This window comes from Erpetoichthys calabaricus, chromosome 11, assembly GCF_900747795.2.
Source record: "Erpetoichthys calabaricus chromosome 11, fErpCal1.3, whole genome shotgun sequence".
In the NCBI taxonomy this organism is placed as follows: Eukaryota; Metazoa; Chordata; class Cladistia; order Polypteriformes; family Polypteridae; genus Erpetoichthys; species Erpetoichthys calabaricus.
This window is the reverse complement of record NC_041404.2, coordinates 142,069,045-142,093,789: the sequence shown is the minus strand read 5'-3', so window position 1 is coordinate 142,093,789 and position 24,745 is coordinate 142,069,045. Positions and strand designations below refer to the sequence as shown.

Here is a 24,745-nt window from a genome sequence, read left to right as displayed (position 1 = left end):
AGATGCCATCTATTAAAAAATTGTGCAATGACTTGAAACTTGTAGGTCACCTGTTTATCAGGAGCCAATCAGAAATTGCACGGCATCAAATAGAAGATGATTCACACATTTCTTTGCATCAAAAAAAAATAAATTTAACTAAGATTCACAGAAGTGCAATTGCGTTAGGTGATTCTGTCAGTGCCTCTGAGCTTTTACAGAATACAGGCTACTTTACCGGAAGATGACGCTCTGCTTGACTAATCAAAGAAAACATCTAAGAAGTAGCAACTTCAAAAACTGAATCCCCCTAATATGCAAAAGAATTGTTATGACACAAGCATTCATTCACGGACGCTCGGTAACATTAGCCATTTCATAAAGAATGAAATGTTAGTTTAAAGGCAACGTTGATCATTCTGAGCAAATACATCACAATGTTGCTGTGTCCAGATGAGTCAATGCAATGGTGTCTGAACTGAGACTGAAATAACTGCAAAGGCTGAACATCAGTACTACTTCGGTATTACATAAAAGGCTACAGCATATTTTAAAATGTGTGGAAGCGTTATTTGTGTTTGTAATTTTCCTGTTAAAAGCACTTACAAATTATAGTGCCATTTTGCACCACTTCTGGCAGGCCATCCTGATCTTAACAGGACTAATAAAGCCTCACCTGGCCCAAGAATAGGGAGAGCCCAATAACACCTACCATGCTCCTCAGCATGTGAACTACACCGACAGAAAATTAAGAAAACGAGTGCCTGACCAGTTAGAATTGAATGGAAACAACACTTTATATTAATCTTACATATTTCAAAACTATGTCCCACCTTAAAAGATCGAGCTGTAAGAGATTTAAGTGTTTACATGGTCTATGTGTCTATGTACTGTAAATATGCTCCCCTGGAAACAAAGAGGGAAGGTTAACACTGTGGAACCGTGGTCCCTCATGATAATTTGTCCTATCAATCCAATCACCTGCATCCGGGTGATTCACTATTTAAACAGGAGGACAAAAAGAATAAGAAAAAAAATCCTGTTCTACTATACCGCAAATTTATTACAGCGCCAGGAGAAAGTAGCGATCCAGATCATTTACACTTTTTCTACTTGCCACTTTCAATGCCAGACAACTTCACCTTTACGACATAAAACTGAAAGAATATTAAGAAAACAAGTGCCTGACAAAGTTAGAATCGAATGTAAACAACACTGTATATCAATCTTACATATTTCAAAACTATGTCCCACCTTAAAACATCGAGCTGTAAGAGATTCAAGTGTTTACATGGTCTGTGTGTCTATGTACCATAAACATGCTCCCCTGGAAACAAAGGGGGAAGGTTAACGCTGTGGAACCATGGTCCCTCAGGATAATTTGTCCTATCAATCCCATCACCTGCATCCAGGTGATTCACTATTTAAACAGGAGGACAAAAAGAAGACAACAAAAAAAAAATCCTGTTCTACTATACCGCAAATTCATTACAGCGCCAGGAGAAAGTAGCGATCCAGATCATTTACACTTTTTTCTACTTGCCACTTTCAACGTCTGACAACTGACAACTTCACCTTTACAACACAAAACCCTGGGGTTCTGGACTATGCCGACGTACCGAGGATAAGCACGGTGAGACTGTTTCTTATTGTTTGGTGTGCGACACAGTCAGACCAACGAATGATCTCAAGAACAAGTCCACCCTGTGACACTATGCCTAGGACAAGACAGGATGAGTTTGAAGACTGCAGAGTTAGGTCAACCTCTGCCTGTCATGGTCTGCACTCCATGCACTCTGCTGTTGATCCTTGGGAGTTCAAACCTTTCTTAGTAAACTAACCTGATCAGCATTGTTTATTGTCATAACTCTTTATTAAATTCTGTTAGTCTGGAAGTTAAAAATGGATATTATAGATATCTATGTAATCACTGGAAGGAAAAGGTACTGTAAATGCTGCATTAAAAACTGACCCAACAGTTTTACGTGTCCAAGTTTCTGACTTCTGTGGTGGGTTGGCATCCTGCCTGGGATTGGTTCCTGCCTTGTGCCCTGTGTTGGCTGGGATTGGCTCCAGCCGACCCCCGTGACCCTGTGTTCGGATTCAGCGGGTTGGAAAATGGATGGATGGAAGTTTCTGACTTTAATGACAAAGAAATGTGCAGAACTCTGGCACAATGCTACAAAAACACTTTTCTAGGTATTTTACTTCTTTTTAAATGCTGTTGTGAGTCATTTTAAAACACAGTTAATCATTAGCGCTTTGAGTACTGAGAAAAGCGCTATATAAATGTAATGAATTATTATTATTATTTTCTTTTGCTCCAATATCTACTTGCTGTCCTGAGAAGTCAGCGCCTTGAGAGTTGTTGCAACACTCTGCGACTGCACTTGGTGAGGAGCACAGTGCAAGAACAAAGTTGTTTGTACTGTTGTGTTGTACAGGGTGGTGCAAGGAATCTGGAAATTTTGTACCAGGTGTTGGCGACCCCCAGTTGTTTGGGACCAATGTGACCTCATTTAGAACCCCTTGCCGTTAGTTATAATGGAGCAGTGGAGTGGTGTGCAATCAGTGTTCGCTGTAACAGCCTTTTTTAAAAATGGTGATAGTGTGATTGCTGCGCAAAGGGAATTTCAGCGTCTTTACCAGTTATGACGTCATGATCGTGTCCCATCTGCTAACGTGATTACAACATGGGGGCATAATTTTGAAGAAACGGGTTCAGCCTTAAAAAAAGAAGTTCCCAGGTGGAGCCACTTCGCATATTGCCCAACAATCAATGGCAGCTATTCGATGATCGTTTGGAAGGAGCGTCATTTCACACAACAGTGACATTCCATGGCCTCCGAGATCCCCATATCTGAATGTTTGTAATTTTTTTCTCTGGAGACATCTTAAAGTCCAAGTGTACCACACACATCCTGCAACCATTGCATAGGAGGATTGAAGAGGAAATTGCTGGCATTCCTCTTGACATGTTTACATCGGGCAATGCACAATTTCCACAAAAGGCTGCCAGAATATGTACGGAGAAATGGACAACACCTTCATGATGTTTTCTTCAAAACATAAAATGAATGCTGAATGAATGTTGATTACCATCATTAATTGCATATCCTGTACAATACATTTCATCATTAAATATATCTTGTACTGTGTTTATTTGTGCCTTGAACGTCAATTGAAAATTTCCTGTTTCCCTCCACCTTGTATTTCTGAGGTGGCCAACATAGATTGACAATCTAGCTCTGTGAAGAGGATCACTGGTGTTATGTTTTGTGTGTTGTATTTACACCATTTTTTGATGCATACCCAACCTACCTCAAAGGGGGTCTCTCTCTCTCTGTCTCTCTTGGAATTGCCCTTCCCAAGATTTCTTCCATTTTTTTCTCTACAAGGATTTTTTGTGAGAAAGCATATGACAGAGTGCCTAGAGAGGAGTTGTGGTATTGTATGAGGAAGTCGGGAGTGGCAGAGAAGTATGTAAGAGTGGTCCAGGATATGTACTGGGGAAGTGAGACAGTGGTGAGGTCTGCGGTAGGAGTGACGGCAGTATTCAAGGTGGAGGTGGGTTTACATCTGGGATCGGCTCTGAGCCCTTTCTTAATTGCAATGGTGTTGGACAGGTTGACAGACGAGATTAAACTGGAGTCCCCAGGGACTATGATATTTGCGGATGTCATTATGATCTGTAACGAGAGTAGGGAGCAGGTTGAGGAGACCCTGGAGAGGTGGAGATATGCTCTAGAAAGGAGAGGAATGAAGGTCAGTAGCACCTGAATATGAATATGTGTGTGAATGAGAGGGAGGTCAGAGGAATGGTGAGGATGAGGGGAGTAGAGTTGACAAAGGTGGATGAGATTAAATAGTTGGGATCAACAGTACAGAGTAATGGGGGTTGTTGAAGAGAGGTGAAGAAGCGAGTGCAGCCAGGGTGGAGTGGGTGGAGAAGAGTGTCAGGAGTGATTTATGACAGACAGATATCAACAAGAGTGAAAGGGAAGGTCTACAAGATAGCAGCGAGACCAGCTATGTTATATGGTTGGAGACGGTGGCACAGGAGACAGAGCTGGAGGTGGCAGAGTTAAAGATGTTAAGATTTGCATTGGGTGTGACGAGGATGGACAGGATTAGAAATGAGGACATTAGAGGGTCAGCTAAGGTTGGATGGTTGGGACACAAAACCGGAGAGGCGAGATAACATTGATTTGGACATGTGCAGAGGACAGTCGCCAGGTATGTAGAGAGAAGGATGCTAAGGACAAAGCTGCCAGGCAAGAGGAAAAGAGGAAGGCCTAAGAGGAGGATTATGGATGTGGTGAGAGGGTGCAGGTGATGGGTGTAACAGAGCAAGATACAGAGGACAGAAAGAGATGGAAGAAGATGATCCGCTGTGGCAACAACTAACGGGAGCAGCCGAAAGAAGAAGAAGAAGTAGGATAGGCAAGCATAAACTAAGCTGAAAGGGCAGAAAACAAGTCAATGGGTAATTTCTGTGACCTACTTACCGTTGGATCTGGTACTGATTCACAACATTGGACGTCAAGACATAAAAGGCACTGAGAATGGCCGTTACGCTGAATGCAATGATGGAGAGGCTGCACAGCACACAAAGCAGAACCAGCACACCTATAAATAACAAACAACCTGCAGAGGCACAAAGAGTCAGAGAACATCACTGTTTAGTCTGCCACACGTTCAGCATCTTGTATTTAATAAGTCACCTCATGCTGAGACTTAACGCTTTGAACGGCATAAAATGGCAACTTGTTTTACAATTAAAAAGAACAAAAAATCTGTAGCAATCTGTTTATTGACAGTCTTGCAGGGTACAATATCAACAGAATGTATGACTGCCAGGCTTAAAACTAGTAACATCACTAAGGCCTCCATCTTTTTAATGTACTGTTTAAGTCAGTGGTACAAGTGGAATCTAGAATCTATGTTTACCTTTTGTATTTTATTTTTACACATTTCTGGACAGGGTGGCACAGTGGCCTTGCAGTAAGGAGACCAGTGTTCTCGTCCTTCCCGCCATGGAGTTTACATATTTTCCCCATATCTGTGTTGATTTCCTCCGTGTTTAAAATTTCCTCCAAAGATGTGAAGGTTATGTGGAATGGTGATACTAAACTGGTCCTTGTGTGTGTTGGGTGTGTTTGACCTGCAATGGACTGGTGCCCTGTCCAGGGTTTGTTCCTGCTTTGTGCCCTGTGCTATCTGGGATAGGCTCCAGCAGACTCCCGCAACCCCGTGGGTTAGAAAATGACTAACTGACTTGACATTTCTGGACCAACGGATACTTTCAAGAAATAAGAGTTTAGGGGTAGGTTTTTGGAAATCCCAGACCCACCGCCATTATTGGCAGACAGGAAAATAAAAGAACTTCTGTCCCAGCAGATTTCCTGTGAGGTGTAAGGAAAGCTAAAAAAAAAATAATCCTACTGTATGGAAGAAAGGGGAGTTTGAAGCAGAGAAGACATGAAATAAATACAAAATCCGATTGTTCTACTCATGGCCACACTTGACTGCTACCTTTCAGTCTCAAATGTAATATTTCAGCCCCTGGGGTCAAATTTCTGTTTAGTGATTACTTTTTTTATTACTGTTAATATTATTTTTATTGATTATGTGCATTATTCATTCTTTTTGATTTTTTCTTCAATGTATTAAAACTGCCTATGTTATGTGTTTTCTGGGTGGTCCCCCAAGAGGTAGCACCATCTGCTAAGCATTGCCAGGAACTGCACTCCGCCCTGTATATCCCACACTTCCTGACGGTTCATTTCAAACGCACTTAGGAGTGGGGAGATCTTGTGCTTTTTGTGATTTTCATTTGTAGCGACAGTAGCGAGCAGGTTGAGGAGACCCTGGAGAGGTGGAGATATGCTCTAGAAAGGAGAGGAATGAAGGTCAGTAGGAACAAAACAGAATACATGTGTGTGAATGAGAGGGAGGTCAGTGGAATGGTGAGGATGAGGGAGTAGACTTGGCGAAGGTGGATGAGTTTAAATACTTGGGGAGTGGGGAGTGTGGAAGAGAAGTGAAGAAGAGAGTGCAGGCAGGGTGGAGTGGGTGGAGAAGAGTGTCAGGAGTGATTTGTGACAGACGGGTATCAGCAAGAGTGAAAGGGAAAGTCTACAGGACGGTAGTGAGACCAGCTATGTTACATGGGTTGGAGACGGTGGCACAGGAGACAGAGCTGGAGCTGTCAGAGTTAAAGATGCTAAGATTTGCACTGGGTGTGACGAGGATGGACAGGATTAGAAATGAAGACATTAGAGGGTCAGCTCAAGTCAGAGAGGCGAGATTGCGTTGGTTTGGACATGTGCAGAGGAGAGATTCTGGGTATATTGGGAGAAGGATGCTAAGGATAGAGCTGCAAGGGAAGAGGAAAGGAGGAAGGCCTAAGAGGAGGTTTATGGATGTGGTGAAAGAGGACATGCAGGTGATGGATGTAACAGAACAAGATGACGAGAACAGAAAGATATGGAAGAAGATGATCCGCTGTGGCAACCCCTAACGGGAAGAGCCGAAAGAAGAAGAAGATGTGCTTAGTAATTTACTGGATTTTTGACCTTTGGTCCTGTATTTCAAACATTCTTCAGATTCTGTACTTTTATTCGCCTTGGATCTCCCTGCTGGCAACTCCTTTTTGTGTCTTTGGTGCTCTACAGAACTTTAACACAGCCTTTGAAAATCAATTTTCTGTTTTATAAGTATTCAACATGGCCATTTTTTGTATCTAGCTGGGGGGTTTTGACAGGATTTCCTCCTTTAGCTGGTATTTTTGGAACTGTTTTGAGACTTGCGTGCTTGGGACTCTGAGCTCACAACATTCACTTTAGCAATTTTAAAAATGAACTTTGTCCCCTGTTTAAATGTATCTGTGCCACAGTTATCCTTTACCGTTCTCCATCTTATTGGTCTGATGTGAAATCTCTCATTTTTGAGTTTATTTGAAGTGGGAGTACACTCAAGTTCCCATTCAAACATGAGACAACACTGGTGTTTCATTTTCTGACCTACAGCTGTCTAACTGAGCATTTAGAATTCATAAAACAGAACATGCTTTACCTCTTCTGTGTCTCCTACCTGGCTCCCCTTGAGAAGTCCATGGCTGCTCCTCATAAATTACACATTAAACAGAAATCCTATTTAACGTCAGCAAAACACATTCTGTGCTCGATTCTATTACGATTGCAAGAATAACTTGCCTTGACTTGTACTCAATGCATCATGCTGTCTATCCTAACATTCTCAGCTTCTCTAATTGCTTCGCTACACTATTTGCCCACTACAATTTCCATACCCCATGTACTTTTCAATAACATGTTGTCAATTTCATGTTATGGAATATTGAAATTTCTAGCTATGCACACTAAACCCAGTAGTAAAAAATAAAATGTCTTCCTAAAATCTGGCATCTGAGAGCCTTATACTGAGTTTAAATTCCAGGAGCTTAAAAGTGTCTGCACCCTCACTAAAATTATAGAAAGGATGTCTGTATCTGGTCTGGGCTCTACCTCTCCTGGTCCATCCCATCCTCATGTGTTGGTTAGTATTGAAATTTTCACTGATAAGATGAGATTGCAGATTCAAAGAGAAATAAAAGAGGGAGTCTGGCTAGCATTGTTCATTTTGCTATTATGGAAGCCTTTAGTTACATTTTGCTCCAGAGTTTAGTGTTTCTGATATTGCCCTTCTGTTTTTGTTTTTAGCTTTAAGTCTGCGTTGTGGATACCTTTGCCTGAGCCTTGTCTGACTTCTTGTGCTCTTGACCTTTGCTTTTAGGCTTTGCTCCCTCGCCCACCATAACCTATCATCTATGGAGGAGGATCGAAAACTTTAGATTCGTCAAAATTTTTTATCTCCGGTTTTCGACAAATCTTGACATTTTAGGGTTTCCTGATACCAAAAAACATCAATATCTCGATGATGGGGTATGTGTCTGTCCCTCTGTGTGTCACAGTTTCTGGAGGATGGTCTAGAAAAGGGGTCCTCAATCACAGTCCTGGAGGGCCGCAGTGGCTGCAGGTTTTTGCTCCAACCCAATTGCTTAATAAGAAGCACTTATTGCTCAAGTAACACTTCTGTTTCACTTTAGTGGTCTCGCTCGTTAAGATTTTGAACCCTTATTGCTTATTTTAATCTTAAACAGCTGTATTCTTGGCTTTTAATTGCTCCTAATTAGCAATAACATGCAAATGACAAAAGAGACCAGCATTTCTCCATTTAGCTTGTTACCATTTACACCTGTGTGTAATCATGCACTATTGAGTTAAATTAAATACTTGGAAGGAAATTGAAGAGGAAAAAGTGAAGGACTGAGAATTACTCCTCCATTTTAGCCTTCAAATCATTTGGATGATATCCTCAGAAAGGGAAAGGAAATCCAGGATATAAGAATTACCTGACATAGCAGAGTTAAAGCACTAACAAACCATGAAATTAAATTATTGGCAAGAATTGCTTTCTAATTAAGCAACCAGGTTAGAACAAAAACCTGCGGCCCTCCAGGACTGTGATTGAGGACCCCTGGTCTAGAACTAATCAGCTGGAAGGAAAAAATACTAAAACTAATACTAAAAAAACTCGAAACTTAAGCCAGTTATGAGATGACGATATGCAGATTAGTTTTTGAGCCAAATCGTGAAAGATTGGAACCCTCAAACACCATAATTCTGCAATTAATTATGAGTTCTTCTTGTCATTTGCTACCGTAATGACCTATTTTATGATCATAAAAATCAGCATCAGAGCTAGTTAGTTTGGCTAACTTGGTTCCTAGGGCACTAAGCCTGCTGACACTCACATCTGAATTTTTGACCCTGGATTCTTGGACATTTTTATATTTATGACTCAGCATGGCTACCTGGTCAGTTCTTCCTTGTCCAGATCTACACTGTACCCTAAGTCTGTAATACCAGTCATGGTTAAGAGAGTGGGGGGGCTATGATTGTAATAAGAATAGAAGTTTAATGTTACTGTACTCTGTACAAAAATATTTTATAAATCCACTCACATGTACAGGCCAGATTTAGCACAGAGGAGCTCAGTATTTAGAACTGTGAGGCAAGCATTTGAAGAGAGAAAGGGACAACTACGAAAATGGGCATTGTACTATTTCTGTGTGCATGAAACTGGATCCTCTCTTTGCCTTGTTTGGAATGGCATGATTTACCTAAGTAGGGGTCTGCACATGGAGAAAGGGTATAAAGCCTTGGAACATTGCCCGGCACACCAGGGAGCCGGACGGATGGGAGATAACGTCACCCCGATTGTTAAAAACCCTTCCAGCGCAGCGATGAAAACGGCAGACTGTATACATTGAACTCCCACTTCGGTAAGTCTTGCCATTGGCTTCGTTTCGTCTGTTATGCCACGTAAATCGTCATTAAAGAAAACTAAGTTATTTTCTCTTATGTGATTTCTTACCGCCGTATCACTATGGGAGGGATATCGCCTCGTTATAATATATCTATTTAGGTTCAGGTTACTTAAAACGCCACAATTAAAAAGAACTTATTCCAAACAGGGAGCTATCGCCCCCTAGAGGAAAACAATGATGCAATCCTAAAGATCAGCTTTTCTTCCAAAGAGGAATGAGGTGCTGAGCTTGAAAAGCAGTGGTCCATAGCAGATTCAGTTCCCTTAAATGCTGGTTGATGAACTGGTGAGCATCAAAAACAAAGCAATCTTTGTACACAGCTGAATAATTTAGATATGACCTACAGTATCTTCCTTGAGATGGTCTCCAGTATAACAACTGGAGGGGATCTTATGTTTTATCCTAAAATGGGCCATAAATCCTTTTCATGACTGAATTTAAAAATGATTGACCTGACTAAACTATAATTGTAAATGTTGTTGAACAATATTTAATGTGAAGTTCATGATGCAGATGATTGATTTATGATGGGTTATATAACTTCATAAATATATAGTTTAAGTTTTAAAATATCTAAATTTAAAACGTGATGTGTATAGTAAATTTACATGTTACAATTTGTTTGTTGTTGTTAAGTGACTTTAAGATAATACAGTATGTATGCAAAGTAATGCGTCTCGCAAGAATGCACTTAGGAGTTATCGGGAGAACATGAGAAAGACCTGCCCCATGGATCGCAGGTGGCCCGATGTCTCTCACCAGGCTCTGCCATGTTACATTTAAGGTTAAAACTATAAATGTCTGAAGCCAAAACAGACAATCAAAGTGATGCAAGGACCTCTTTTCATGACAAGCGGCCAACGAGGTATTTTATTTGTAAAACGTCTTTTGTTTCATGTTTGCACTAAATGTTTTGTATTTCATCCTGTGTGCACCCAAGTTACTGTGTATTCATTAATGTGTTCTCACCATGTAGTTCTCACAGCGCGAGTAAGACAAGCCCAAGCAATAAACACCCGTTTCAAAGAACCGACTTGTGTCTGTGTTGTTGTGAAGAGAGCTACAATAATAGTCACGTAACTGGAAAACAGATATCCTTAGAAAACATCTTCTATTCCTGCTTAAAGTCCGTCTGACTAACATGTCCAAAACACTCTCACAAATATGCATTCAAGATATTATTATTAGTTGTGACCAAGTACAATGCGTAACACTAAATTTGAAGTTGTTTAATAAAGCGAAATCAAAGCGAGATCATCCTCTCAAAGTCTTCGATTAATTTTTACAAATTGTGTCCACCATGATGTGCCTACATTGTGATCAAAATGGTCCAAAATTGCAGCACCCATGAAAAGGAATTATTTCAGTTTTTGAACTTCTGGGCTGTATTTACAGTTGTTTAGCAGTTTTATCTTTAGTACAGTTATCAATTTGCTTTTCCTTTGATGTTTTATAGGCAATTTTTGATCCTCTTTCCACAATCTGCTTGTCTGTTTAGGGGATTTCTACCCTTAGGAGATTTCTACCAAAATAAATCATATTTTGCCTTTATCTATTTCTGGCAGCTTTCTAAATAAAGTTATATATTTTTTTTATCATTACTATACAATGCTATTTTTTTTATTAGAGGCACCACCATTTTCTATGTATTAGTATTATGGTTTCCATGGAAATGTTCCCAGAAGGCATCCTGGGATAGGCAGTTTGTGACCTCATCAGAGCCACCATTTACAGATCAGAGGGTGCATCTATTAAACATCCAAGATTGGATAAACATATTGAGAGTTAGCAATTCTTTAGTTTTCTTTACTTTTCTTTGGTTCAGCAAAAATTCTTTTTTTTTTTTTTTTAAACTTCTTGGTTCACGATTTCGCGGCACGGTGGCGCAGTGGGTAGCGCTGCTGCCTTGCAGTTGGGAGACCTGGGGACCCGGGTTCGCTTCCCGGGTCCTCCCTGCGTGGAGTTTGCATGTTCTCCCCGTGTCTGCGTGGGTTTCCTCCAGGCGCTCCAGTTTCCTCCCACAGTCCAAAGACATGCAGGTTAGGTGGATTGGCGATTCTAAATTGGCCCTAGTGTGTGCTTGGTGTGTGGGTGTGTTTGTGTGTGTCCTGCGGTGGGCTGGCACCCTGCCTGGGATTGATTCCTGCCTTGTGCCCTGTGTTGGCTGGGATTAGCTCCAGCAGACCCCCCGTGACCCTGTGGTCAGATTCAGCGGGTTGGAAAATGGATGGATGGATAGTTCACAATTTCACATAGACGAAAGATAGTATTGATTTCGGGTTACCAAAACTCTGCTTGTTTTGCTGGCTACGTTCATCTCCATGTCCTTTCTCATAAAATATCTTCAGTCTCCCTGTGAGATCCGAATAATTACAATGCCCTCACACCATTTTGTGTTCTGTTTTGTTGGGGAGTTGCAGCCATTTTGTTTCTATTTTTGCATGGTGATGTTCATTTTTTTTTATGGATGCTGCGCTGGTGGCCAATCACTTGATTACTGCATCATCATTTCACACCTATATAAGATGGCGGCACACATCTGTTGTTATCTTAGTGTTCAACCAAAGATTAACAAGAAGTACTTGTTTCGTTACAGAAGTTAGGGTGAAAAAACTAAAGCGAGTAACGTACATTTTTTAGATGAAAATCTGTTTTATTTTCTGACTTGAATTTGCCTTTTGTCTTGGTGCCTCAAATTCTCTGATTTCTAAATTTAAAAACTCCTTCCTGTCCAGTATTAATGATTTGACCTTTCAATTTGGTGCCTACTGTTCCCTTTTATCAACAACTATTTGAAATAAAACACATGAAGAGACATCTCCTGTAAAGGGCATATTGAGGTTGTTCAGCATAGGTTTGAGGACAGCTCTCAGCTGGAAGCCTCCAAATATGATCCCACAAACAGATAGTGGCAGTAGGGGATCCCAAAGCAGAAGGTTTTGGTTTATTTGGTCAAGCAGTCCAGCTCAGTCCTAGGTGCCTGGCCCTTCACAAGGATACCCGGACTTGGAGATCCATGAGTACCACTAGCCGTCAGCGACTGGTGGCACTATAGCTTTTGACCCTCTGAAGAGACTCTGCAAAGAAACCCAGAAGGAACCCCTACTGTATATGGTGCTTTAAAGTGGCCACTTTCAGCTACAGATATTTGAGCTGAGAGTTGTCAGGAGGAGGGCAATAGAGTTCACATTGTGATGATTTAAACTTCATTATAAATTTATCAGAGCTTTATTCATTTTTTTTTGACTTTTTGGTATATTTATGGGTTTTGAAGGTTGTTGGATGTTATTTTGATTTCAGTTTTTTTTGCAGTGGCTTTTATTTGAACATGTTAGCATACATACCTTAACAGCACAGAGTTACAGGACAGTTGGAGCCTATCCCAGCAATGACTGAGAATAAGGTAGAAACAACACATAGACAGGGTGCCAGTCCATCACAGGATGAACACTCACACTCACACACACACACACACACACACACACACACACACACACATCCACATGGGCCAATTTAGCAACGCCAGTCCACTTAACCTGCATGTCTTTGGACGATGGGGAGAAACCGAAGAAAACCTGGAGGAAACCCATAGAGACACAGGGAGAACATACAAACTCCACAGAGGAAGCACCCGGGATGGGAACCCCTGTGTTCTTACTGCAAGGCAGCAGTGCTACCACTGCACCAAAGTGCTTCCCCGTCATATTACAATAACGGTAAAATACAGCAAATAAATAATGTTGTTATCTCCACAATTGAAAATGACTTTAATTAAAGCATTATTCATTCTCTCTTTTCTGAATCAAAACAAGATTGGTTGAAAGGATAATCAATCCTGGCATGGTAGAGTGCATTAATGGAGCCAGTCCTAGACAGGGTGAAAGTACTATAAGTGCACACAAGTAAATGATGATGATTAGAGAAAAGTGTATGCCTGCCATAGTTACACAAGCCAACCTGAGAAGTTTTTAGATGGATTTTAAATGTGTAAGGTAAATAGTAACTCAGTTTTTTTATAAAATAAAAGCAAGCAACTCCTTTGCAGTAGTACTGACTACAGAGGTGGTATTATGCCTCAAAAGGTGTGCCACAAACAGTTTTATCATATAGTATTAGGTAGAAAATAAATACGGTAGATATCAACAAAACAAAAAGACAAGAAATACATTTTGCAGTTTTCTTTGACCACTTTAGAGTAATGACATTACCTTCAAGTAAGATGAAGCCAACAGATGTAACCACAAATGAAATAACTGCAAAAGACAAAAAGAGAGCAGTGGGCAGAGTTGCCATCACAATGAAGACCAGCAGCACCAGGGCAAGGAATGGATGGCTATCAAGATACTGTCCTAACGGCGACTTCATTAATTCTACAATCTGGAAAAGAACACAAAAGAGAAGAGTTTACCAGAACGTGGCGTCAAGGAAATTAATGTGCATATTAAAACTTTTACATGGGAAGCGCCATCTTAGCGCCACTGACAGAGGGCTGCTGCCTCAGTCCTAGGAATAACGGCTTTGAACTTTAATTTGCAGAAATAAATCCATCCATCCTCTTCCGCTTATCTGAGGTCGGATCGCGGGGGCAGCAGCTTGAGCAGAGATGCCCAGACTTCCCTCTCCCCGGCCACTTCTTCTAGCTCTTCCAGGGGAATCCCAAGGCATTGCCAGGCCAGCTGAGAGTCCCTCCAGCGTGCCCTGGGTCTTCCCCGGGGCCTCCTCCCGGTTAGACGTGCCTGGAACACCTCACCAGGGAGACATCCTGATCAGATTCCCGAGCCACCTCATCTGACTCCTCTCGATGTGGAGGAGCAGCGGCTCTACTCTGAGCTCCTCCCGGATGACTGAGCTTCTCACCCTATCTTTAAGGGAAAGCCCAGACACCCTGCGGAGGAAACTCATTTCAGCCGCTTGTATTTGCGACCTTGTTCTTTCGGTCACTACCCATAGCTCATGACCATAGGCGAGGGTAAGAACATAGATCGACTGCTAAATTGATAGCTTTGCCTTACGGCTCAGCTCCTTTTTCACCACGACAGACCGATGCAGAGCCCGCATCACTGTGGACGCCACACCGATCCGCCTGTCGATCTCACGCTCCATTCTTCCCTCACTCGTGAACAAGACCCCGAGATACTTGAACTCCTCCACTTGGGGCAGGATCTCGCTCCCAAACCTGAGAGGGCACGCCACCCTTTTCCGGCTGAGGACCATGGTCTCGGATTTGGAGGTGCTGATTCCCATCCCAGCCGTTTCACACTCGGCTCCAACCCGATTCAGAGAGAGCTGAAGATCACGGCCTGATGAAGCAAACAGGACGACATCATCTGCAAAAAGCAGTGACGCAATGCTGAGCCCACCAAACAAACCGGACCCCCTCAACGCCCTGACTGCGCCTAGAAAACATCCATTTTTGCTAGAGACCCAGTTCTTAGTAAACTGAGCACTAATTAGCTCTAACAAAATGAAAAATTAACACCTGTGCTAAGCCAGTATCCACTAGAGTACGGGTGTCGAACTCTGGTCCTGGAGGGCCGCAGTGGCTGCATGTTTTCATTCTAACCATCTTCTTCATTAGTAAGCCGTTTTTACTGCTAATTAACTTCTTTTGCTTTAATTTTAATTAACTTGACTCAGTCCCCTTAATTGTCTCTTTTTCCTTAATTAGTAGCCAAACAATAATGAGACATCAAACAAGCCACCATATGACAGACAAAACAGAAAAATCAACAGATTTGGAAATGTCTGCTGTGGCAGAATGAGAGCAGCAACAAGCCATTGAATTAAATATCGGGCTTAATTAGCAGCAAGAATCAGCTTCTCATTAAGAGACTGGTTGGAGTTTGAAATCCCAGTTTAGATGGTCATCTGTTGGTTCGTTTCACGTCTCATTTCTGTTTGGCTGCCATTTAATGAAGAAACAAATCAATTCAGAGGACTGAATCCTTAAAAACAGGGCTGTTGAAATGAAGGGAAAAGGAGTTAATTAGCAGTGAAAACTGGTCACTAATTAGGAAAAGGATTAGAATGAAAACCTGCAGCCACTGCGGCCCTCCAGGCCCAGAGTTTGACACCCCTGCACTAGAGCTTCAAAATCATCCTTTACACTTTGCAGCCCTATGGTTATCGAGGAGTCGCTAAGCCAGCTGCTCGCTATTCAGTAATTTAATTGACTTAAAGCTGCCATGTGAGAAGACAGCACACTGCTTCAAAGAAAATGACAGGCAAAAGAAAATATAGAAAGAGCCTGATTGTTAACATTTTTTTTTTCTAAATGTACTTGATAAAAAAGTAGGCTTTATTAAAATAGTCTCTGCAGGCTTTGTCTGATGGATTATTTATATCATTGATTGTATTACACCGACTGTTGAAGGATTTAATTTCATGAAAAATAGCAGAATGCATTTATAGTTGATTTAAAAATATGTATATGTAACATGGACACAAAAATGTCTCTCCTCACTGGGACGTATAAAAAAAAGCAAAGTCCTCCTGCCATGTTGTGGTTTCACTGCTGACAGGGTTACTAAGAAATGCCTCCCTGTCAGGTGTCATCTGTGTTTTTCCTTTCAGTGTTAAACAAGAGTTTAAGCAGTTCTCTTCTGCCTCGTTTATTGATTGCATTTTATTTGAAACTAGTTGTCCCCTGCGGCTCTGCCCGCGTAGCAGTGAAACAGGACAAACTTTAAAAGTCTCTCTATTATAAAAAAAAAATCCTGGAAACGAAAAGCAGGGCGACGAGACATGATCTTCTCAGAAGTTCTCGGAAGACATTTAAAAGACCCGCGAGACAAAAAAGACTGGCCACGGAGCGTCTCACGGGGACCGTAAACACGAGACTTGGTGCCAAGAGATTGTCCCAGGGCCGTCTCGCGGGGTCGTGGAACATGAGATTCTTGCAAGACACGCCCTTCTTATCAAATAAGAGCATGGCCAGCAAAACACTCAGTCGTGTAAAGGCACGTAGCACACACATATCCTGTGCTCTCAGCAAAGAAGAAACAGCAGTGCGGAGAAAAGAGACCCAAAAGCGTTGGAGAGAAAAAAAAAAGGCAGATAAGAGATTATGAAAGCAGTGGAATTCGAAAGGCTCAAACAAACGAAGGCACGATAAACATGCAGAGAAAGGTACAGAGTATGAAAGCAGGAAAATTCAAAAGTATTGTAGCGTCCCAGTCAGGTTGAAGCCTTTTTTGTTTTAAGTGACCTTTAGGTCCGATTGAGGGAGGGCGGAGTACAGCATGGAAGACTGATAGCGGGGTATTGATTGATACGATAAGAGGGAGGCGAGACCTGGGAGAGGAGGGGTTGGAGAGGGTGCTAAAAAGTTGTGTTTGGGGGTTACGAAGTCGGCGATTGTTCAAGTAGAACTTTTGTGACACTTTATTACGTCAGTCGCTACGGTATCAAAAAAAAAAAAAAAAAAGATAGTAAAGATCGCATTAGCGCAAACATCAGAACCAGGTGTAATTGAGAAAACGGCAGGACAAATCGAGGTCAGAAATAAAAGGCAAAGAGTGGAAAACAAAGTCTTTTCGCCTTCGCATCACTCAATGCACAAAACGTGGATTTACACAATAATGGACCATACGCTATGAGAATCTGTGGTCCTGCACCAGTTAAAGCAACGATTCCAAAGAAAGAAAAAAAAAAAAACTTTTAAAATTGTATATCCTGTGGGAGGTGGCTGGCTGTTCGTCCCGGCCAATACCTCCAGGCCGCTAGATGGAGCCCTCCCTGTAGCATGGGAGTGCCCCGAAGACCAGCAGGGAATCATGGACAATGGAGTTTTTATTCCCGACCCTGCTGGACACCATGGGGTCCACCAGAGGACGCTGCAGATGAGGCTCAAAGACTTATATGTGCCCTATAACCCGGAAGTGCATCTTAATAACCACGACAGGGGAAACGACGTACTTCCAGGGTGAAGAAGAAGAGTTTTTATGTGACCCGGGGGTGTTCCAAGCCACATGAACAGAAGGGCGAAACACTTCCGGGTCATGGACTATAAAGGACTGTGGGAAACCCCAGACGAGTGAGCTGAGTAGGGAGGAAGGGTGGCAACGCGTCTGGGAGAGGAGGAATTGTGATTGTTTATTGATATTGATTATATGAGTAGTGTGGAGTGGAGGGTGCTTTGTGCACATAATTATAAAAATAAAGAGTCTTGGACTTTTACCTGGTGTTTGGCGTGGTACCTGAGGGTTCAAGGGAGCACTAGCGCCCCCTACTGTTACAATCCGATTAACCAAACACAGGGGTTGGTGAGCGAAGCAAGCAGGGGGCAGAGCCCCCTAGTCCATACAATACAGTTTACAATACAGTTTATTTTTGTATAGCCCAAAATCACACAGGAAGTGCCGCAATGGGCTTTAACAGGCCCTGTCTTTTGACAGCCTCCCCAGCCTTGACTCTCTAAGAAGACAAGGAAAAACTCCCAGAAAAACCCTTGTAGGGAAAAAATGGAAGAAACCTTGGGAAAGGCAGTTCAAAGAGAGACCCCTTTCCAGGTAGGTTGGGCGTGCAGTGGGTGTCCATAAAAAAATTAAAAATAATACCGTAGATACTGACGTTAAAGTTCTGCCGCGGATAAGCTGGGGCTTGATTTTATCATATAATTTCCGGTATTTTATAATGTCAGTTGTATAACTCGAAAGCGGAAAACTCACACTATTGGTCCAAGAGATTACGATATACTAATGCCCACCTGAGAGAGTAACCACGGGGCACACGGCCTTTTTCTTCTATGTATTGTGCCTACGTGACCACACGGTAATACCCACAACTCTTCCGAAGCGACATTTGCACTGTTTTATGTTTTTTTTGTGTCTCACACCCTCATGCACCTTTATCGTAAGAACATCCCTTATCTACGATCAGAAGATAATATGAAGCTGGTTTTAAACTAAAAGTCGTTGAAGCGGCGAAAGAAATTGGGAACTGCACTGCTGCAACAAAATTCGATGTTCTTCCATGTGAACCCTGAATACCATGAGGACTGATTGAGGTCACTGATGTTAGGTAGAATGCCTAGAGGGGGCTGGGTGGTCTCGTGGCCACAGGACCCCCTGCAGATTTTATTTTTTTTCTCCAGCTGGCTGGAGTTTTTTTTTGTGTTTTTTCTGCCCTCTCTGGCCATTGCACCTTACTTTTATTCTATGTTAGTGTTCCCTTATTTTAATTCTTATTTATTTTGTCTTTTTTTCTCTTTCTTCATCTTGTAAAGCACTTTGAGCTCCATCACTTGTATGAAAATGTGCTATAAAAATAAATGTTGTTGATGTGTCTGAGAAAATTGATGCAAGATCGGAGGAGGCAAGAAGATTTTGATTGAAGATTCGCATTTTTGAACAGGCATATAAGTCGGGTAGTATAATTTGTATTGAGAAGAATTTATATTGATAGCTTTGGCATGCGAGGGCTTCATGATATACAGTATTTTTGGTTTTGCTATTGGGGTGAGAATGTAGCTGTGATCTCTTTGCCAAAAACGTAAAAAGTTGGCAAGGTATCTCTGGCCAAGCAGAAGGTAGGTACGCTGTAACGTCAAACGTTGCCACTGTATCTGATCATGTTCAGTTCTGATGGGAGAGCGTCCACCACGTGGGGAGAAGATAGATAGATAGATAGATAGATAGATAGATAGATAGATAGATAGATAGATAGATAGATAGATAGATAGATAGATAGATAGATAGATAGATAGATAGATAGATAGATAGATAGATAGATAGATAGATAGATAGATACTTTATTAATCCCAAGAGGAAAGTCACATAGCCATGATATCTATGCCAATGAGCAGCTCTCCCTCAAAAACATCAAACGTTACTCCTTAACAATCTCAAGATGGTAATGTCTGATGAACAAACAGGTATCGCTAGCTAAGCGCTCCAACACGTGGTGTGACTCGAATGGAGGCTGGCAAATGAGCGAGGAGGGCCCTACCCCACATCCCTCCCCTCGGCCCACAACCTGCCTCTCAGATTCGCAGGAATATATCGGTGCCGCAACCAAGCTATGATTCTTAGCGCGATGAGAGAAGTCGGAAAATCAACCGGAAGGTTCAAAGCAAATTCTAGAAAAAAAACTCAACCTAAATCCGTTAAGTAATTCTCTTGTGAAAAGTGGACAGACATACAGACAGACAGGCAGATGCTTCCTGACTCGTGTAAGCCTCATTTTGCAATTTGGTGGGCAGAGAGGCATAGTGGTTAAGTCTTTGGACTTCAAACACTGAAGGTTGCCGGTTGTGTGACCACGAGTAAGTCACTTCACCTGCCTGTGCTCCAATTGCAAAAACAAAAAAATAAATGTAACCAATTGTACTCCAATCTTGTAAGTCACCTTGGATAAAGGTCAGTCACTTTGTAACCCACTTTGTCCTGAACAGGGTCACGGGGGCCTATCTCAGCTTTTTAAGGCAGGAACCAACCCTGGACCAGGCAATAGCCCATCACTGGGCAAACACACACACGGGTCAATTTATAATCATCAATCCACCTAACTGGGAGGAAACTGGACCACCCGGAGGAAATCCACACAGACACTGGGAAAACATGCAAACTCCATGCAGGGAGGACCCGGGAAGCGAACCCTGGTCTCCTTACTGCAGGGCAGCGACTACCACTGTGCCACCCTTTTATAAAGGTATCAGCTAAATAAGTAAATATAAATTTAGGACTGTAAGTTTTAAATGTCTCTTTGGTAGGAGTTGTTCAGAAGTGCACCATAACGACCTTTGACAATTATTCTTTTCTCTTTGTTCTCCAGTGTTCCTGAATTTGATATCGGTGAATGATGAAGAGGATTAAGTGCTTGGTTTAACTGCGTGATTGAGTTCAGCTTGTGTTAGCTGCACAGATTTTCATTTCTAGATTAGGGTTAATTCTTTTGATGAACACATCACATCTGCTTAAATGAGTTAAATTAGCATAGTGCAAGACCTTATCAAAAGGGGTTATGAAAGGCTCACCTCTGTGAGAAGAATTATTTCTATTAGTGGAGTCCACGGTGATTTGAATGATAAAAAGTTTTCTGAAGTATGAATAAGTGAAACCCAAAGAAGATGAATTCTTCAGAGGTCAAAAGATAATGCTCTGCAACTGCAGAAAAACTGGCTGGTTTAACCGTTTCAGGGCAGATGTCGACTTTGGGTCGATAGACTTTTGGAATCGGCTGTAAACCGTGACAAAACTTGCTGTTACGTTTTGGTTCGACTATCTTTGCGGGAAGGAAAGGTTTGCTTCATTGATCGGACATCTAGTTTACAGTGCACCCGTGAGTAACGAAGAGCAAACCACCTCTAAAATGGCATCGACATCTGGCGAGAGACCAAAGCGATAACTCTCTAAGCGAAATACAGTAGAACCTCTGGTCACGAACGTTTCCGAACACGTACAAATCGGGTTACGATCAAAAAGTTTGCCAAAACTTTGCATCTGTTCACGACCACACGCTCTGGTGGGGAACAAAAACACTGGCGGCCTGTTTCCCTACGCGCCAATGGTTTCCCATTCTCCATCTCCCATTTTCTTTTGTTTGCATGTACAGGGCCTAACAAAGCAGCTGATGTTGCAAAAGGAGCTACAATGTTAACCAAGCGGAGGCCTCAAGTGCTGGAAGAGGTGGAAAAACTGCTGCTAGTGTGGCTGAACGAGAAGCAACTTGCAGGGGAGAGCGTAAGCGAGGCGATCATATGCGAGACAGCCAGGAAGATTAATGGAGAGGAATTTAAAGCCAGTAGAGAATGGTTTGAAAAGTTTCGCAAGAGAAGTGGCATTTAATTGTTTTTCCCTGTGCTTAAAAAAAAGTGTTTTACGAACCGCTCGCAGTAGAGTCTAGCACGAACTCTTACAATGTTAGTTTTCTCTGTTATTCAATGTTTTTACATTTAGTTTACTATTACACTGTGCATTCTATGGTATAATTAACTATTTTTGTGCTTAAATATATATATATATATATATTTACATACAGTTCGTACGGTCTGGAACGGATTAATTGTATTTACATACAATCTTATGGGGAAATTACGTTCGGGTCACGACCAAATCGGATCACGTCCAGAGTTTTGGAACGAATTGCGGTCGTGACCAGAGGTACCACTGTATTTTAAAGCTGAATCGGACTCTTTTGATCGATTTTGATGCGAGTGATCTGGAGATGGAGATGGAAAATGAAAGTGAGGTACCGGCATCAGCTGATGGGTGCCCAGCTGACCGTGGTACTGAACACGATAGCCAATGCGCCAACAGCAACGTTCACCTGGGAGCCCCAGCACACACCAATGTTGACTTCTGTGTGAAACCCTTGCTTTGTGTCCTTTGCAGAAAACCGAGGTTTTTGGAAAAAATATCCCACCCTCATAGAGTTAAGAGCAAAAAACTTTAGTGTATCTACTGAGGCGGCAAAGTGGCGCAGTGGGTAGCACTGCTGCCTCGCAGTTAGAAGACCCGGGTTCACTTCCCGGGTCCTCCCTGCGTGGAGTTTGCATGTTCTCCCCGTGTCTGCGTGGGTTTCCTCCCACAGTCCAAAGACATGCAGGTTAGGTGCATTGGTGATTCTAAATTGTCCCTAGTGAGTGCTTGATGTGTGTGTGCCCTGCGGTGGGCTGGTGCCCTACCCGGTGTTTGTTTCCTGCCTTGCGCCCTGTGTTGGCTGGGATTGGCTCCAGAAGACCCCCGTGACCTTGATGTTAGGATATAGCAGGTTGGATAATGTATCTCCTGAGTTCTGCTTAAACATTTTTGCTTTGCTTCCTTGGTTTAGATTTTCAAGCATTATTATTTAATAGCACCCTGAATATGCCTCTGCAGTTTGCATTTTGTCTTATTTCTTATCTCTATACATATATAAAATCCAACGTCGGTCTGTCTGCTTTTCATGAGAGAACTACTTAACGGATTAAGATCGGGTTTTTCTTCAAGAATTTGCTTCGACATTCTGGTTGATTTTGCGACTTCTCTCATCGTGCTAAGAATCATAGTTTGCTTGCAGAAGTGATATACTCATGCTAAGCCGAGACAGAGGCTGCAGGCCAAAGGGAGGAGGAAGCCCGACGTCAGGTGTAGGGAGCCGGGCGGTGCTCTCTTCATTCACGTGCCAGCCTCCGTTCGAGTCGGTCTACCTCTGTGCTTTGGAGCGTACCTCGCCTCCGCTTAGCTAGCGATACCCGTTTGTTTATTGATTTTTAAAGTTTGCCCTTTGTCACTACTATGTGGGTGCAGCTGCGGGGGACAGCTAGTACGAGATAAATGACCTTTACCTATTGGAGAATTCAAGCAAAACAAAACTTTATTCTACAGTATATATGTTCTTTCTCTTGTAAACACCAAGCCAATATTAGTGCTCTTAGCTATGTAATAGGGTGTAGAGCAGTATGGAAAAATCTCTCAAATTAAAAGTATATTCTTCATGCAAGTACTGAGAGATTGATTTAGTGTAAGCTAAGCCTGCCAAGGGGATCCCACTACAGTATTGCTGTGTGTTAATTACTTGCTGCTTCATCTCCATTTTCATTGAGCCAATTTGTACATGGCCACTTAGAAAAAACGATCACGTTACCCATTTTACTCACAAGCTGAATGAAATGTGTTTCCGTTGACCTCGCAGTTTGATTATAGATTGGACAACATTTCATTTAGCTTTAAATCTACTGGTTTCTGTAATTAAATTCAACCCTGCCTTTGGTCAACCTACCTTGCAGTATATTTTCCATAACAAGCATACTTCTGTTGTTCCATCTAAACTGTGTTGGTAAATCTCAATGTTTTGCCTGTGCTAGAATTTCCTAGAAATTCTGTTATTGCACCTGTTGCTTCACAGACCACAAAGCTCACTCACAGACAGACGTTTCTCATCTTATTTTAAATGTCTGTTTGGCAAGCGGTTACTCCTAGGTGGCCATAGGATGAATGCTGCTAGTGCCGTTATTTGAAGATGGATTTGATATTGTAAGATGGACAACTTGAAGTTATAGAAAGTTAGCTCAGTCAATCAAGAACTACTTAACAGATTTAGATCGGGTTTTTTTCTAGAATTTGCTTGAACATTCCGGTTGATTTTGCAACTTCTCTCCTCGTGCTAAGGATCATAGTTTGCTTACAGGAGCGATATATTCACGCTCATCTGAGACAGATGAGGGGAGAGGAAAATGTGATGTTAGGAATGGGGAGCCGGGTGGTGCCATCCTCTCTCACATGCCAGCCTCCGTTCAAGTCGCTCTACCTCTGTGTTTTGGAGCATAACTTACCTCCGCTTAGCTAGCGATACCCGTTTGTTTATTGATTTTTAAAGTTTTTCCTGTTTCACTAATATTTGGGCAGAGCCACGGGGGACAGCTAGTATAAGATAAATGACCTTTACCTATTGGAGAATTCAAGCAAAACAAAACTTTATTCTATTCTGAGACAGAGGCTGCGAGCCAAGGGGAGGGGAAGCATGACGTCAGGAGTGGGGAGCTGGTCTACCGATGTGTTTTGGAGCGTACCTCGCCTCCGCTTAGCTAGCGGTACCTTTTCATTAATTATCTATATATATAATTCACTAAGTCCATGACAAGCAAGACACACGCAAGACAGCCACGCCCGCCAACTAACAATTCACTAAACAGCCGACCATGGCGCGAGAGCTAAAGCATTTGCCAAGAATGTGTTCATTAATCAAGAACGAAAGTCGGAGGTTCGAAGAAGATCACATACCGTCGTAGTTCCGACCATACACGATGCCAACTGGCGATCCGGCGGCGTTATTCCCATGACCTGCTGGGCAGCCAACCAGGTAACCAAAGTCTTTAGGTTCCGGGGGGAGTATGGTTGCAAAGCTGAAACTGAAAGGAATTGATGGAAGGGCACCACCAGGTGTGGAGCCTGTGGCTTAATTTGACTCAACACGGGAAACCTCACCCGGCCCGAACGTAGCTCACAGGTGTATGCGACTGAGGCGGTGTGTGCAAAATGAACAGTCAATGTGACTCACAAGTGCATGTGGACTGTACACAGACGAAAGCAATTCAGGTGAGGAGTTGGGGGCTGACACATGAGCAGGCAGTGCATACTGAACGATGACTAAGAGATGACTTAAGAAATCGGCAGACTAGAATGGCGGGGGCGGAATGGGAGTCAGACGATCGAACTTGCCTATCTAGAGGATGTAAATGTCCTAACACGGGTTCCGTAGGTGAACCTGCGGAAGGATTGTTACCGGTTGTGCCGACCCGTCGTTGGACAGTTAGGACCCGAAACCTCTCGGGCCCGCTTCCCCGCCCTCTCTCCAGAGTTCCATCTTTGCATTCACTTACAGTCGTATCCTCAAATCCACCCCATTTGGACAACTGTGTCTTTCAGGAAGTGTTCACCCATCAATACACAATTA

At 42.4% G+C, this 24,745-nt stretch overlaps 1 protein-coding gene across 1 annotated transcript in view; it reads right to left on the bottom strand.

Moving 5' to 3' along the window:
• Window positions 1-24,745, bottom strand: part of LOC114661052 (lipid droplet assembly factor 1-like) — a 60,804-nt gene that overhangs the window by 10,818 nt on the left and 25,241 nt on the right. The window contains exons 3-4 of the mRNA XM_028814158.2: window positions 13,579-13,747; window positions 4,488-4,626 (exon numbers count right to left, since the gene is read on the bottom strand). Coding sequence (XP_028669991.1) covers window positions 4,488-4,626; window positions 13,579-13,747 — 308 coding nt within the window. The remainder of the gene's footprint in view (window positions 1-4,487; window positions 4,627-13,578; window positions 13,748-24,745) is intronic.